Source organism: Neoarius graeffei, chromosome 15 (genome assembly GCF_027579695.1).
Source record: "Neoarius graeffei isolate fNeoGra1 chromosome 15, fNeoGra1.pri, whole genome shotgun sequence".
NCBI lineage: Eukaryota > Metazoa > Chordata > Actinopteri > Siluriformes > Ariidae > Neoarius > Neoarius graeffei.
The window spans coordinates 7686054-7703034 of NC_083583.1; the positions used below are offsets into that span (position 1 = coordinate 7686054).

Here is a 16981-nt window from a genome sequence, read left to right on the forward strand (position 1 = left end):
AACTGCTTTGGTGGAAAAGGGGCATGAGAGGGTCAACGACCCATGTGACCTCAATGACTCTCCTTAGGGTTGCTTTTGGTCTACTAGAGGGTAAATATCTGGAACTCCCTACTAGTCAGACAGAACTGAAGAAGCCTTTCGGATGAGAGGTGAAACGTCTTCAAGAATTTCAAGCAAGTCCAGTTGCCTTCTTGACGACTGAGAACCTTCACAGACGTACTGTATGTCTGATGTAGAACCATGGTGTCTGCAACTTTTAAATACACCAAAAATTCTGTTGCGTCTCTGCTGATTTTGTAGTATGAACGTTAACAGTCTGTTGCCTGATTTCGGAGCAGAGTATCTTAATTTCCGTGAATTAAAAGCCATGAATGTTTTCACTCGTTAAATAATAACTTGTACCTCATTAAATACATTTACTGTCCTGGCTTCAGTTTTGCAAGAAGTTATGACTTTAACTGGTAATTAATTTAAAAAAAACTGACTAAATTCTCACCACTAACAGCTACAGACGACTCCGTCTGTAACATGTTCCGGATTTCTGCTGTAATGACGCAGCATCTACACAACACGCTTTACATATGTTTGGCCAGTCGTGCACTTGGGGGCAGTGTCCCATTTTAACAGGGTGCAATGCCAGGAGGTCCAGGTGCTGATGTACCCCATGTTTGGTAGGTGCCAGCAGCATCAGGTCATCTGGAAAGAGCTGAGATTTTACCTTCCTGCTCTGTAGACAAAGTGCAGGGGAAGCCGACAGTTCCAACTTGACCCTCGGCTCATTAATGGAGCTTGTGAACAGTGCTGGACTCGGGCTGCATCCTCCAGTGCTACTGCACTCTTTTTCCTGAGTGAAGAACATTAGTTTCTTGAATCCTTTACCCTATACGCCCTGTTGATGAGAGTGCATAGGGTAGACGTCCGGTAAATGTGCTTGGTTGTACGAGGCTCAATTATCCAGTCTTTAAAGTACTACTACTTACCCCAGGTTACTTCTCACACAAATGCCTCTGTAATTACTCAGACCCAGTTTTTCCCTCTCTTATGGATTTATTATCCCTTGACTCCAGATGTCAGCTGTGGACAAGCTCGAATTTGAATAACTAGAGCAACACTTTCTGCAGCTCAGGTGTTTGTGTTTGAGTATTTCCAGCTCGCCAGGCCCACAAACAATTTTGGATTTTAAAGATTTAATTTTTTGGCTCTGCTTCCAGGGAAACATTGTAAAGGTCAAACCGAAGAACCCTTAAGGGTGGAAACTTCCCCCACCCCCGGTAACGTAAGCTCTGATGTGTATGCATTTCCGTGGGTTCTTGCCCTGGTGTTTGTCATCATAATTTCTGTAATAGCCCCATGCTAGCCTGAGATACCACAGAAGATGCATGTGTGTTGTCCTGTCCTCTCACCCCAGCATTTTTATTACCCAGGATTGAAAGTTATATTGGGATTGAAATAAGAAATCCATTTATGGTGGCCTCGGCAGCCTTGTCTGTCAGATCTGCTGGAACCAGAGCCCTTTAAGAGCTATTCCCAGAGTAGCCCTGCCTTGAATTCATTGTAAATACTCACCAGACAGCCCACAGATCTCCCCTCCTGTACTAAGAGAGTCACATTTATGATCTTAAAATGCTTAAATTAGGTTTTAGAAGGTGTTTGAGGTGTGTTTCCTTCGTGGGTGAGAACAATTTGGAAGTGGTTCAATGTATATTATTATTGTAAATGATAAAGTTCTGAGTGTTGAGGTAATGTGATGAAGCAGTCCCCCCCCCCCCCCCCCCAATTTCTCTTTTAAGGATTTAACTGAACTCATGACAGCGTTATGGCCATGCCTGCAGTTTTCAGTTTTTTCTTTTCTAATTAATGAATATGAGCTCAAAATGCAAACTTTTTCTGCTTTGATTTGAGAGTATTTATGTCCAAATTGGGTGAATGCTGTAGGAATTGCAACACTTTTTATACTTGGTCTCCCCCATTTTAAGGGACTAAAAGTAATTTAGGCAATTGGCTGCTTAGCTGTTCCAAAGCCAGATGTCTGTTATTCCCTTCTTTTTTCACTTGCAAGTAAACCGATAAAGGATCTTGAGTTAATCGCATGTGTGGCATTTGCATTTGGAATCTGTTGCCATTAACTCTCAAAATGGAGTCTCACATACCCCTTTTCCACCAAATCAGTTCCAGGGCTGGTTCGGGGCCAGTGCTGGTGCTGGTTCACAACTCGTTCAACTTGCGAGCCAGCTGAGAACCAGTTTGCTTTTCCATAGCTCGCGGTGCTAAGAGAAGCCACGTCATTATGTCGCTGTATACGTCAGTTACGTCATTGTATACGTCAGTTACGGCGCTGTATAGGTCAGTTACGTCGCTACGTTTGCATAAACCTTGGCGCGAATATCGAGGCAAAAACAACACAGAAGAATATGGAAGCAATTTTGTGCCAAAATGTTCATACAATACTTTTGAAATATCAAATGAAAACGACAAATCAAAATACAAAAAAAGAACAAAAAGTCAATTTTTTTAGACTGGCAAACAAATTATTCGTGTAATCGTGCAAAATATCAGTCTATGACTCTTCAGAAACCTTTTATTTTTGTTCCGCGTCTTTCTCAGTTTTGTTTGACGTAATTTATTTTGGTTGCGATTCCAGCTTTCTCGTTTGCGCTCCCTGACTTTTTGCTTGCAGTTTTGGCACAAACTTCACGTGTGGGTGGGCTGTCCAGGAATGCATTCCCATTGGGTAACTTGTGTTTGACTGACAGCTACGCTCAGCCATTCCCTCCTCGGATTTTGGCAGAGTGTTTGACGAGTGACCGATCCATTGACGGTAAACAAGGATCGAGTGGACTTCAGTGGCGACTATGATATTGAATTTACACTTTGTTGAATTAATTCAGTATCATAGTCGCCACTGAAGTCCACTCGATCCTTGTTTACCGTCAATGGATCGGTCACTCGTCAAACAGTCCGCCAAAATCCGAGTAGGGAATGGCTGAGCGTAGCTGTCAGTCAAACACAAGTTAGCCAATGGGAATGCATTCCTGGACAGCCCACCCACACGTGAAGTTTGTGCTAAAACTGCAAGCAAAAAGTCAGGGAGCGCAAACGAGAAAGCTGGAATCGCAACCAAAATAAATTACGTCAAACAAAACTGAGAAAGACGCGGAACAAAAATAAAAGGTTTCTGAAGAGTAACAGACTGATATTTTGCACGATTACACGAATAATTTGTTTGCCAGTCTAAAAAAATTGACTTTTTGTTCTTTTTTTGTATTTTGATTTGTCGTTTTCATTTGATATTTCAAAAGTATTGTATGAACATTTTGGCACAAAATTGATTCCATAGAAGAAGCAGTAGCAACAGCAATAATAATAATAATGGATGACTTCGCGTTTGTACAGCTGCTGCTTCTCGTCGCTTAAAAATGGCGATCTTTCGCGGTCTTGTTATTGTTGTTGGTCTTAACAACTCCACCCCCCCACTGACGTAAGCGGTTCTTTCCTCTGGCCCAGCAGAGAGTTGGTGCTAGCCTGGAACCGTTTTTTCTGGCCCCAGAGCCAGTTCTTTGTCAGTGGAAACAGAAAACCCGGTTCCAAACTAAGCACTGGCCCCGAACCAGCCCTGGAACTGCTTTGGTGGAAAAGGGGCAAAACTGGAGCTCTTGCTGCCTGTGAAGCAAGCCATCATTAGGCTGAAAAATCAAAATAAACCCATCACAGAGATGGCAGAAACATTAGTTGTGGCCAGATCAACCATTCTTAAAAAGAATGAATGCGTGGATGAGTTCAGGAACACCAAACATCTCAGAAAGCCTATGGGAACCAATTGTGGTGGATGACCAAAGAATTCTTTCCCTGGTGAAGAAAAACCCTTTACAGCAGTTGGCCAGATGAAGAACACCCTCCAAGACGTAGGTGTAAAAGAACAGCAGCAACTTTATTTATCACACGTACACTTAAGCACAGTGAAATTCCTCCATGCATTTAACCCATATGAAGCAGTGAACATACACATGCATGCACACGTGAGCAACAAGCGCGCACACATGTCCAGAGCAGTGGGCAGACATGCTATAGCACCCAGGGAGCAGTTGGGGGTTAGGTGCCTTGCTCAAGGGCACTTCAGCCCAAGGCTGCCCCATGTGAACCTAACTGCATGTCTTTGAACTGTGGGGGAAACCGGAGCACCCGGAGGAAACCCACGCAGATATGAGAATATGCAAACTCCACACAGAAAGGCCCCCATTGGCCACTGGGCTCGAATCCAGAACCTTCTTGCTGTGAGGCGACTGTGCTAAGCGCTACACCCCGTGTCGCCCCGTGTATCTGTGTCATAGTCAACAATCAAGGGGAAGACTTCACCAGAGTAAATACAGGAGGTTTACCACAAGATGTAAACAATTGGTAAGCCTCAGAAACAGGAAGACCAGATTAGAGATTGCCCCCCCCCCAAAAAAAAGGACCTCTTACAGTTCTGGAACAGCAGATCAACTTGTACCAGGATATTTGGAATAGACGAGCATGGAGAACCAAAGGAACTGCTCATGATCTGAAGTGTATGACCTTATCGTATCATATGCCCTGGGCATGTATGGCTGCCAGTAGAACTGGTTCCTTTGTAGTTATTGATGATGAAAGCAGGAAGTTGAACTCTGACGTGTATATAGCTGTAGTATCTGCTCAGATTCAACCAAATGCTTCCAAACCCATCGGCTTTTCACACCGCAGATGTTCAATGACCCAAAGGAAGCCCAACACTTTAAGTGGAATGTTCTGCGGTGGCCAGGTCAATCACCTGACCTGAATCCTGTTGAGCTGAAGGGAAACCTGGCAGAGCATCATCAAAGAAGAAACCTAGTGTCTGGTTATGTCTCTGGGTCTATTTCAGACCCCCAGGCAGTTATCGGCTGCAAAGGATTCGCAACCAAGTTTTAGAAACGACTATTGTTTTGGTCCCTTAAATGGGGCGAGGACCAAACAAACTACTCATGTCTTGTGATGATCTATCCCATATTCAATTGCTGAAAGGAGTAAACTGTTGTCTTCTTGTAAGCCTAGCCTTAATGAGCTTATGACAGAGCTTCTGCAAATGGCCACAGAGGGAGAAAATGGCCGATCACAGCAACGGACGTAATTTTCCTCAGCCCTCCCCCTTTTTTTTTTTTTTGCATCCTCTCTCTCTCGCACATGACGGCGACCCAAGATGGATTTCCCAGCCACATGAATGCATTCATAAATGTATTTCTCCTGGATTTATTGCAGCTCAATCGCAAAATGATGAACAGACTGGAGACCCTTTGGCCCACCGATCCTCACAAGGGAAAAAGAGAGAGTAGGAGAAGAGAGACAGAGAGCTATGGATGGAGGGAAGGGGGAGTAGTGACAGGGATGGAGCCCCCCTCTATATCCCCACCACCACCTGTGAGATAGAGCAGTATAGTGCAGTCTGCCAGGCGATGCACTCATTCCTCCGAGCCCTGCCACCAGGGAGTACTGGGCCTCAGCTATAAACTTAATGAAGTTTGACTGAACTCATCAGCTTTTGAGCCACAGTCCCCAAGACTAGGAAAGCAGATGCAAAGGGGTGAAATGCAAATACTTCCAGGGCTCACATAGAGGTCATTACTTCTCTCCACAAACTCTCACATGGATTTAAATGGATAGGGATCTATAATTTTTCAAAAATGAGATGTCTAATCCTCAGTAATTTTGGTATTAGTGATCCAGATTAGAGGTCAACGCCCAGACTTGGACATCATGTTGTATTTAACATGCAGTCTCTGATATACATCAAACTTCTATCTTTCTTCAATTTGCACAAATGCATTACTTTTTTTTTTTTTTTGAAGTGCATCTCCTTTGTATACTTCTCTCACATCTGTCTCCCCCTTCACTTTTGTCCCTTTTCTCATGGTGGGTGGATCTTGCCATGCACTTCACGTCGGAGTCGGTGTGTGTTGCCATGGTGGTTGCTAGGGATTTATCCAGGAGTGACGTGAAAAGTCCGAATATTAAAGGTGTCCTTCTGATGAGGCGAGGCTGTTTGAAGCTGCTTGGAATGAGCAATTGCCTTGCTGTGTCCACACACACACACACAGACAGACACCCCTCCCCTTTTCCTACCGCACCTTTCATTATCATGACCACCGATCTGGGAATATCAGTATTACTTCATAAAAAAGCCAGGAAAAACAGCACACAATGCGCTTGAGCTTGATTTGTTTTTAGATTATTTCACATTGTGCTGCTTGCTAGGAACATAGATGCTCATCGCTGTATTACTGACACTTCTGAGTCCTCTGTCTTTCCAAAAATTTTTTTCCAAAATTCGAACATGCCATGCTGCAGGCTCATCTCCTGATCATGTGCTTTTTAAACGTCCTTGAGACCGACTGAGGCGACAGCTGCCATTGTGAGCAGGGCAAAAAGCAATCAGTATTACCTAACTATTCTCCGAAGATGTTAATGTAGGGCCGCGAGCATTGCGTAGGGACCAAGTGGCCTCTGCCCTTGTGTTAATGGACTTTTAACTCTCAGGGCTCGCAGTGAAGGAATTCTGATTTAAAATATATATATCAAGCCCTTGAAACCTGAGGAGTGTGCATGGCAAAATTTACGAAATAAAAGGATTTCTTGTCATACAAATCAAACGAAAGATTTTAAAGAGTGCCTTAACGAGATCCGGTATAAAACCAAATGGTCGTCCAATTATCGAAACATTAAATACTTATACTTCAGCCAGGTGTGTTTTGTAAAGATCGAGTCACGCTTCCTGATTGCTCACGGCCTAGAATGTTTGGCATGATTTAAGGCCCGGTCCCACAATACCAATAACTATAAATAAATCTGTTCCCTGCAGTTTATGCGGTCGGTGCTCACACCAGACCGATAACGATACCTATAGCCCAGGCCGGGGTTTATCCGTATCGGTGAGATTGCTTCTGGAGCGATTTTTTCCAGGCCTGGACCTGATCCGATAAAACATCTGACCAATCAGATAATTGCTTACGTCTGAGAATGTGCTATTTTTCCCCGGGCATCTTTGTACATCCTTGTTGCATCATGAAGTCACGGAATACGGATTCACGGAAAATAAAAAAATAATACAAAGCACGACTCTTTTATTCACGGATATGTAATGATTTTCCATGAAATATCAATAGTAAATTAATAAACATATAAATGCAGGTAAGATTATGGACTTTGGCAGTCCAAACATTTAATTGTTTTAGACTTCTTAATTACTTTTATCCGTGATGCATCATCTGTATGAAATCGGTAACCTCATTCTCATCTCATTATCTCTAGCCGCTTTATCCTGTTCTACAGGGTCGCAGGCGAGCTGGAGCCTATCCCAGCTGACTACGGGCGAAAGGCGGGGTACACCCTGGACAAGTTGCCAGGTCATCACAGGGCTGACACATAGACACAGACAACCATTCACACTCACATTCACACCTACGGTCAATTTAGAGTCACCAGTTAACCTAACCTGCATGTCTTTGGACTGTGGGGGAAACCGGAGCACCCGGAGGAAACCCACGCGGACACGGGGAGAACATGCAAACTCCGCACAGAAAGGCCCTCGCCGGCCCCGGGGCTCGAACCCAGGACCTTCTTGCTGTGAGGCGACAGCGCTAACCACTACACCACCGTGCCGCCCCGAAATCGGTAACCAATCTGTAATATACTGAAACCTCCGTGACTAATCTGTAAATTATTAGCATCCGTGATGCATCATTCGTATTCAAATCCGTAACCGCTCCGTATTTTGTATCCTTTTTTATTATATTTCCATAATCTGTGACCTATCTGTATTTTATCAGTCACCGGAGTGTGTACACGGGTTGTTTTGAAGTCCAAGCTGTACAGTATGACCCGGAATAATGTGCTACTACTTGGAAAAAACTTCCATAACTATTCCTAAGTTGCACGCATTTATTTCCCTGAGTGGCAGCACCAACCGGGATTATATTTGTGGTGTGACTCCTCCAGACTGGAACTAAATTCAGGCAGAGGGAGAGTCAGAGCTGGAGTTATAGTTATCGGTGCTGTGGGACCGGGCCCTTATTTCCTGTCTCATGAAGTAAGCTGTCTCAAATCGTAGACATCTGAACGATTCTGAACTTTGGGCTTCGTTCATCGTACTTTTATTCACGGCCACTTTAATAGAAACTTTTTCTTGATTCTAAGATCCCTCTTCTTGGCTGCAGGAGTGGAACCCAATGTGTTGTTCTGTTTTCTGTTGCATGCTGAGATGCTTTTCAAGTTCAAGTTCAAGTCAGCTTTACTGTCAGTTTCTTCATATGCGCAGGTCATACAAGGAAATTGAAATTACTGACATTAACAAGACAAACATTAAAGCGCAAGACAGGACCAATAACGGTGTAACATAGTCTGGCTAACGCGACTTCAAAGCTCTACGAGCTATTGGTCTGGCCAAGATATTCAACCCAACCGTTTCCCAGAGCCCGTGGATGACCCGCCTCCCTGAAATGCCTCAGTTTGCTACTGGTCGAAGCCAGAAAAGGCTGTGACGAAGCTTAAACCAATCACATCACTCTTTCCTCTGACGTATGTGACGCGACGATAGGATTCTCGCTGAGCCCCATTGATTTGGCTACCAGCGGGGCTAACTGGTAGATTAAACTCTTACCGAAGCCGGTCGGGAGCAAGGCGAAAACGTCCTTCCTTTCAATAAATACCTCCAGGGCTGCTCTTTGCTCCGTTTTCAATGAGAACTTCCTGTTGAATGCTTTCAATACAGCATGATTCTGTAAACAATCTATGGCTTCCGGTCGCAGTTCTACTACGTCACTGCCTTGAACACGCCTCTACCCAGGGCCATTGGAGATGCTCAAAGTTGATTGGCTCCCGATTTTTCCAGAGCTTGGAAGAGCTGGAGATAGCTTGCCTGGCCAGACTAAGCTCGCAACAGGCCCTCGTGTTGCGTCACGCTTAGGATGGGCGGGCCCAGGCTAGGTGTAACAAGCAATAAGTAATATAAAGTAATGATTTAAAAAAAAAAACATGAAACATTTAACATTTAGAAAAATAATCTAGGCTAAAGACAGGAAGATAAGAACAAGACTAGTATACAAGATGCACAGTCCAGTACAGCACAGTCCAGGGCAGACCAGTTGAGGTTATCACAGTAGCAGCATTATGTAGAATAATGTGTTAAATAATAATGTGTTAATAATAATGTGTAGCAGCATATGGTAAGTTGTGTTATTGCAGGGCCCAAGGCAGTTCTTATGAGAGAGTTCAGGTAAGGTGCAAAGTCACATGTGTAGTTCCATAGAGAAGTCTTTTCCGTGGAGGGCAGCAGCAACAAGAAACAGTGTATGGTGTGTAAAAAAAAAAAAAAGTGAGGTAGTGCAGGTAAAGGTTAGCCTGGCAAGCCAGACTAAATGTGAATATGTAGTCTGGCCTCGCTTGTAGACATTTCCGAAGGGGGTGGGAGGAACAACCCGCTGTCTTTCACACTGTCTCTGTGCGTATAGGCCAACGCTCTGACCAATCAGCGCAACAGTGACTGTGACGTAGTCAGAGCGACAGAAAGCAGTGGGGGAGGCCTTGAAATAACTAATTTTTCAAAATGCGTATTAATTAATAAACAGGTTCTAGATATTAAGAAGTTTGGAGATGATGACCACAAGTTTGGAGTCTGTACCACATACTTAACATGCACTTATTTTTTTCAAGGGTTTGCTTAAACTGTTTTTGAGGGTGTATTCAGACCAGGATAGTTCGAGAGTTCACTTGCTTTGGTCCGAACCAAATGTTTTTTTTTTATTTTTTCATTTTGGTGCGGTTCGCTTTCACACTGTACATTTTAGTAAGCGGACCAAAATCTGTCAACAAAGCCACGCGCCCTGAGGTCGTTCAGCTATTGGTCAGAGACGACACGCGCACAAAGCGTTAAGTTCAAAAGTAGTCATGGAGGCTTTCCGTGCTGTTATTCTTTTTAATGTCATCAAAGCTTTGTTTTTTCCAGTTTTTACTGTTTTCACAATTGTGCGATTACTATGCTGTTGTACAAGTAATTTATCAACGACGACGACAAAGGGCAAGGCGGCTACGGAGGATAGCGCTGATGAGCGCACATCATGTTGTGACAGTTCTGGCTCTTCACGCAAGACGGAGGAGGTATGTGTCGGGATATTCGCCTTATCCATCGTAATAGATGAATTTCTTTTTTGCGTCGCTAGTGCCGCCACTTTTTGAAAGAATGTCCCTGATTTTAATGTAGGTCTGACGGAGTTTCTTCACTTTTAGCCGACATTGTTCTGGGGAGCGCGTGAACCCCTTCTCCTTCATTTTCTCACTGAATACAGCAAACACGTCGGCATTTTTGTGTGTTCTCTCCAAAAGCTCAGATATGTGGACATCTGCCCATATATCCACAAGGGTACGCGTTTCTTCCTCGGCCCAGGTTTACCCCCTACTCATTTTTTGTACTCTGTAGTCTAGCCTACCACTGGTCTGAACGACTGAACGACTGTTGTAAGGTTCCCTTGCCAACCGAAACAGTGTTTGCACTTTGCGGTGGAGTGTCAAGACTCTGTTTCCCATAATGCTCGACAAACGACGGAAGCTCCCGAGGTACAAAAAAGCAAAACTGTCGGATTAGGTCCGGTCTGCTTTCACACCTCCAAAAGATCCGCACCAGGGTTCCTCTGGTCCGGACCGAGTCCGACCTTGCAGCTCGGTCTCGGTCCACTTGTTTGGTCCGGACCAGAGTTCGGTGGTTTGTATTCAGACCAACCCAAAAGGTCGGACCAAGGGAAATTTGGTTTGTTTGGTCCGGACCAAACAATGTAGGTGTGAATACGCCCTTAGAGCAGGGGTGGGCAATTATTTTTTCCATGGGGCCACATGAGAAACAGAAAATTTTGTGGCGGGCCGGACCAAAAGGCTGAACTAAATTCTGCATAATATTAATTGTATTTCTTTACATAAAGCAATAAATAACATGTTTTTACAAGCTGCTAAGACTGGTAAGAGTATGGGAAAAAATGAGGTTGCCTTACAAAAAATGTCATTTATTCAATCAGATTTCCCAAAACAATGGTTAACAAAATGTGAGCGTTTGTACCATTTTTTTTTTCAGTCACATTCACCCCAAAATACAATAAAGACATCACAATATTGTCTTTCTACTCCAAATATCAAGCAAGATACATCATATTATAATAATGATGCCCACATTTGTAGTCTAATCACCTCATTTGGTGCTTTTCGCCGGAGATCGGCTCCGGCGCCTGCTGGTGACGTCACACTATGTGATTGGCTGGACCGTTTGAAGGATGACGTACAAGTTTGTGGTTGGTCTGGACAAATTACAGAAGTGGTTATCGCAGGATTAAGTTTCGTGGGATTTCATGTTCATGTCACGCACATTGCGTTTTTGTTGAACACAACTTCAAAATAAAAGCAATGCACATTCAGTCCATGCATGAGGTAAAATTAGAAAATACGTTTATTTTGTAATTTCTAATTAACCTTACGCGGGCCGGTCAGAATGAACCAAAGGGCCGGATGCGGCCCGCGGGCCGGAAAATGCCCAGGTCTGCCTTAGAGTTTTTATTTAGTGGTGTTTGGTGAAATAATTTCCCTTAAATTTAAAATAACGGGAAAATAAGAAACAATCAAAAAGTAATGTTTCAAAGCTGTTTATTAAGTCTTCGTACTGCACAAACTAGCCCCATCCTTTTGGCTACGAGCGGAGCCAGCTGGTAGATCAGACTTTTGCCATAGCCGGTCGGCAAAACAGCGAAAACGTCCTTCTTGAAAAGGAATGAGCGGAGAGCCTCTTCCTGCTCATGTTTCAACGAAAACTCCAAGTCTAATTCTTCTAAAACTGATTCCAAAGCGGAGTCAAACGCGCGCTGTTCACTAGCCGTAGCCATCTTTCCTGTTGTGCTTTCTCCAGCGTCGCGCAGCCTTGTCGTCACTCCTGCAAAAGCCCGCCCAAAGAATCCAAACAAAAACCTTGCGTTGTGATTGGCGGGCACGATTTGATGCCCGGGGTGTTTTGTTGATATGGTGCGAGGCTAGACCCACTCGCAGGTAAAAATATTTTTGGCCGCTAGGTGGGTGGGTCTAGTTTACTAGGCTAGGTAAAGGTGCAAAAGTCACATAGTGCAGTTCCATAGTCAGAGTCTTTCCTGAGTTCGAGTCTTTCCATGTGTGTGTGTGTGTGTGTGTGGGGGGGGCTTCCTGAGTCAGAGTCTTTCCGTGTGTGTGTGTGTTTTTTTCTGCTCACCACAGTTGTAAAGAGTGATTTATACAAGTTGCTATATCCTTCCTGGCAGCTCGAACCAATCTGTCCATTTTCCTCTGACCTCTCTTATCAACAAGGCGTTTGTTTCCACCCACAGAACCGTCGCTCACTCACTCAGTGTTTTTTGTTTTTGGCACCATTCTGCGTAGAGACCGTTTCGTGTGAAACCCCCCAGGAGATCAGCCGTTTTCACAGCACTTTGTTGTTCACAGCATTTTCCTGACTTATTTTGTTGCTCTTTAAGGTGTCCAGCGACCAAACAGCAGCAAGAGGACTAGAACTCTTGAAGAGTGAGGTAGCGCACTACACACACTTATAGACCGGGGTTTTTATTTTCTCACACGACGCTAGTCTATCTGTAGTCTAGGGTTTGCTTTAACTAAACTGAGGTGCTATCTGCTTTCAGGGCTGGTCATCAGATAATACGTTTGGCTAAGTTTGCTGGGTCACTTCCGGTTTCAAGTTTCACAATCAGTAGAATAGACGACGCCTTTTAGATACATGGAAACCTCATTATTGTATTACCAAATTTCACTAAAGGCCTAATGTTATCAAGCAACTCCAGTATTCGAGCCAAGCGTGAAAGCAGCCCTAAGCTAATATGAGCCAGTGAGTATAATTGCATAGAAGATTTATGCATCGTACTCCAAATTACTCTCTCAAATGGGCTTTCTCTTTGCCTCTGTTAAACTGATGCCGAAATAGCATGCGATCCTTTAAACCAGGGTGTCAGGATTTCAAATCAAATTCAAGTCTAAGTTCTGAAAAACCTTCAGAGATTTGTTGACTGTCTCTTATAATAATTCCTAATGAACCTTGTGAGTGGAAGCGGTGTCTTAATTGAGGTAGGAAGCTAAACGCAACAGTGCTGCGGCCCTCGAGGGTCAGTTCTAAGATCCATTTAAGGAATCCCCGCCTGGCAGAGGCAGCCAGGTTTTGTAGGCTAAAATATCCTGGTACTTAGAAGAATAATTGGACCACCATCCAGAAAACAACCAAAAGTCATTAATGATCCACCACTATTTTTTTCTTTAAAACCAAAAATGAATGCTTTGTATGCATTTTTTATTTATTTTTAAAGAGTTTTCAGTAATGGCGGCACGGTGGTGTAGTGGTTAGCGCTGCTGCCTCACAGCAAGAAGGTCCGGGTTCGAGCCCCGTGGCCGGCGAGGGCCTTTCTGTGTGGAGTTTGCATGTTCTCCCCGTGTCCGCGTGGGTTTCCTCCGGGTGCTCCGGTTTCCCCCACAGTCCAAAGACATGCAGGTTAGGTTAACTGGTGACTCTAAATTGCAGGGATGTGATTTTTCCGCGAATTCACGGAATTCCGCTTTTTTCACCTCAAAACTTGGGAAAAAAAATGTTTCCGATTTTTCCCTCAAATCCACATTCGTATCCTATTCATTCCGACTTTGTTTGAAAGATGGCAGCCTCGGATTTGCATCTTTATGCCTTGATCACGGAGGCTGCCATCTTTCAACTCTTTGTTTGAAGCGAGCGCGTTCATTGGTTGTTACAGAGCGATGGGCCAATCACGTACCTCGTTTCATCTCATTGACGTGATTACGTCATTTACGCAATTACGTCATTGAGATGAAACGAGGTACGTGATTGGCCCATCGCTCTGTAACAACCAATGAACGCGCTTGTTAGATAGCTGTGCGTAAGCTCGCTTCAAACAAAGAGTTGAAAGATGGCAGCCTCCGTGATCGAGCGTAAAGATGCAAATCGAGTTAAAGAAATCGACAGAATAGTGAAAAACAAGTTCCGCTGGGAATGGTTGGAGAAAGAGGTTGCTACAGACGTTGGACGTAAGACTGTGAGACATTTGTTCAGCGATTTTGTTCTTTGGGGAGAGGGCAGAGGTCTCTGGCTGTCAAGTTTGGGGATACTGGGACCTCCCCTGCCCGAGCTACGAGCGTCCAAAGTCGGGCTGGAGCCCGGGATAGAAACGAAACCTAAGCGGAGCGCTGCGGCTCGCCTCGGGGCGAATTACGTCCCAAGGCGTGGGGCTAGCGGGCCCTGCTCGCGCTGGTTCTTTGGGGGGTGTGAGTGAGAGTGTGTGTGTGAGTGAGATTGTGTGTGTGAGTGAGAGTGTGTGAGTGAGAGTGTGTGAGTGAGAGTGTGTGAGTGAGAGTGTGTGAGTGAGAGTGTGTGAGTGAGAGTGTGTGAGTGTGTGAGTGTGTGAGTGAGAGTGTGTGTGAGTGAGAGTGTGTGTGAGTGAGAGTGTGTGTGAGTGAGAGTGTGTGTGAGTGAGAGTGTGTGTGAGTGAGAGTGTGTGTGAGTGAGAGTGTGTGTGTGTGAGAGTGTGTGTGAGTGAGAGTGTGTGAGTGAGAGTGTGTGAGTGAGAGTGTGTGAGTGAGAGTGTGTGAGTGTGTGAGCGTGTGAGTGTGTGAGCGTGTGAGTGAGAGTGTGTGAGTGAGAGTGTGTGTGAGTGAGAGTGTGTGTGAGTGAGAGTGTGTGTGAGTGAGAGTGTGTGTGAGTGAGAGTGTGTGTGAGTGAGAGTGTGTGTGAGTGAGAGTGTGTGTGAGTGTGTGTGTGTGAGAGTGTGTGTGTGAGAGTGTGTGTGTGAGAGTGTGTGAGTGAGAGTGTGTGTGAGTGAGAGTGTGTGTGAGTGAGAGTGTGTGTGAGTGAGAGTGTGTGAGTGAGAGTGTGTGTGAGTGAGAGTGTGTGTGAGTGAGAGTGTGTGAGTGAGAGTGTGTGAGTGAGAGTGTGTGTGTGTGTGAGTGAGAGTGTGTGTGTGTGAGTGAGAGTGTGTGTGTGTGAGAGTGTGTGTGTGAGAGTGAGTGTGTCAGAGTTGCATGTTGACCATTAAATTGGCTTGAATTTGTTAATCATGACAAGTTTTTTTCTTGTGTGTTTTGCTTGCCATTTTAGCACAATTTTTAAGTCAGAAAACCCCAAAACCCAGGAGCTTCGGGGGGCTTCCCCCCTTGTCCCCCCACCAGGGCACTGCCCTGGACCAGCTGGGGGCCTGCGGCCCCCAGACCCCGGCCTAAAATTTTCAGATAATTTCACCAGCCCCAAATCACATCCCTGAAATTGACCGTAGATGTGAATGTGAGTGTGAATGGTTGTCTGTGTCTATGTGTCAGCCCTGTGATGACCTGGCGACTTGTCCAGGGTGTACCCCGCCTTTCGCCCGTAGTCAGCTGGGATAGGCTCCAGCTCGCCTGCGACCCTGTAGAACAGGATAAAGCGGCTACAGATAATGAGATGAGATGAGATGAATGATTTTTTTTTTTTGTTAAAGGTCAAATGTCGTAGAAGTTTCTCTGAATATTTGGTTAGACATCGGAAAGGACTGCGTGGAACAGTAAGGACTTTGTTAGTAATATATTAAACAGTTATTCCACGAAATCGAGTCGTACGTGAGCTGAAAGCCGACGAGGTACATGGCACCAAGTTGGCTATGAGCTACGTATGACGAGATTGAGTGGAATAACTGTTTTATTCCATCCGCATTCACTGGATTTTGAGAAACACAGCATTTTATTTTATTTATTTTTATTTTTTTGCAAATTCAGTGAATAAAAACTTTATACAAAACGTCCAACAAAATCATTTCCGCTTAAAATGTGAACAGTAGCAATTTGTGAAAAATGCTATTATAATAATTCTTGAAAAATAAAGATACGTTCTTACCATCAAATACTTTTATTGTATTTTTTTTTTGGGGGGGGGGTTCCTCCTTCTTTAGGGTTTTTTTTTTTGGTGGTTGGCAAACCAACTGAAAGGTGCATTACCGCCACCAACTGGGCTGGAGTGTGAAACAGGAGCTATGGGGGGCACTATATTCTTTTAGCTTTTTCTGTTTCTTTTAAATACTTGATAAAAGTTTTCGGGATTTTGTTTTTGGGTCGAGTTTTCATTTCGTCCTCGGTTGGTTCAGCAACACACTCCGCCATTTTGTTTTTCTCTACTCACAGTATATGAGCTGATAGCCGAGTAGTAGGGTAGCCAATCAGAGCACGTGATTGCTCATATCCAGTGAATGTGGATAGAATAAAAAATTATATTTTGATGAACTATTAAAGCCACGATGGATGGAGTTAATCGACCTGCTTGTCGAGCTTTCACCTTTCCATAGCCCACACACTGGAAGTAATTTTGTATAACTAACTCCTCCATCAACGTTTTTTGCGTCATTCCGTCTTATTTCTTCAGTGTGGCACAGAATAAATGTTGTCCATTGAAATCAACTCTTAATATGTATCGCAAGGGCTGCTGCCGCACATGTGGGCAAGTGCTGACCAGCACTGATGAGACTTGATGAAAAATCACTCTTTTCATACACAAAAGTCATATTTATTTTAATTTTGAATGAAAGCAAAGACCAAGTCTTTATCATTACGTGTGTCCACTCTCTCACTCAATTTCCGTTGGTCGGAATCGCTCAGAAACACCGACAGACTAATAGATCGTCTCCTCAGATGCATTTTCGGATCAAGCTCATGCCCATCACCCCAGTACAAGTGGTTGAGCTATTTAATTAAATCTTTAGTTCCAATCACAAAATGGCTTAATAAATGTGAAATCCATGAACGTTTGCATAAATAGAAAGCTTATAAATGGTCTGTTTTCGAAAAAATATCAGTGTGAGGTCAAATAATCTGATGCAGAACTACGCCTCGCGAATCATGAACGGAATGACAAGCGAGAAAAACGCTCAAAGAAGTTGATGTTTCCTCTCAAATATACAAA

At 44.1% G+C, this 16981-nt stretch overlaps 1 protein-coding gene across 1 annotated transcript in view; it reads left to right on the top strand.

Moving 5' to 3' along the window:
* The window catches only part of LOC132899782 (polyamine-modulated factor 1-binding protein 1), a 298473-nt gene that overhangs the window by 60165 nt on the left and 221327 nt on the right, over positions 1–16981 (top strand). The window contains 1 exon segment of the mRNA XM_060941901.1: positions 12525–12575. Within this exon segment, the coding sequence (XP_060797884.1) occupies positions 12525–12575 (51 nt within the window).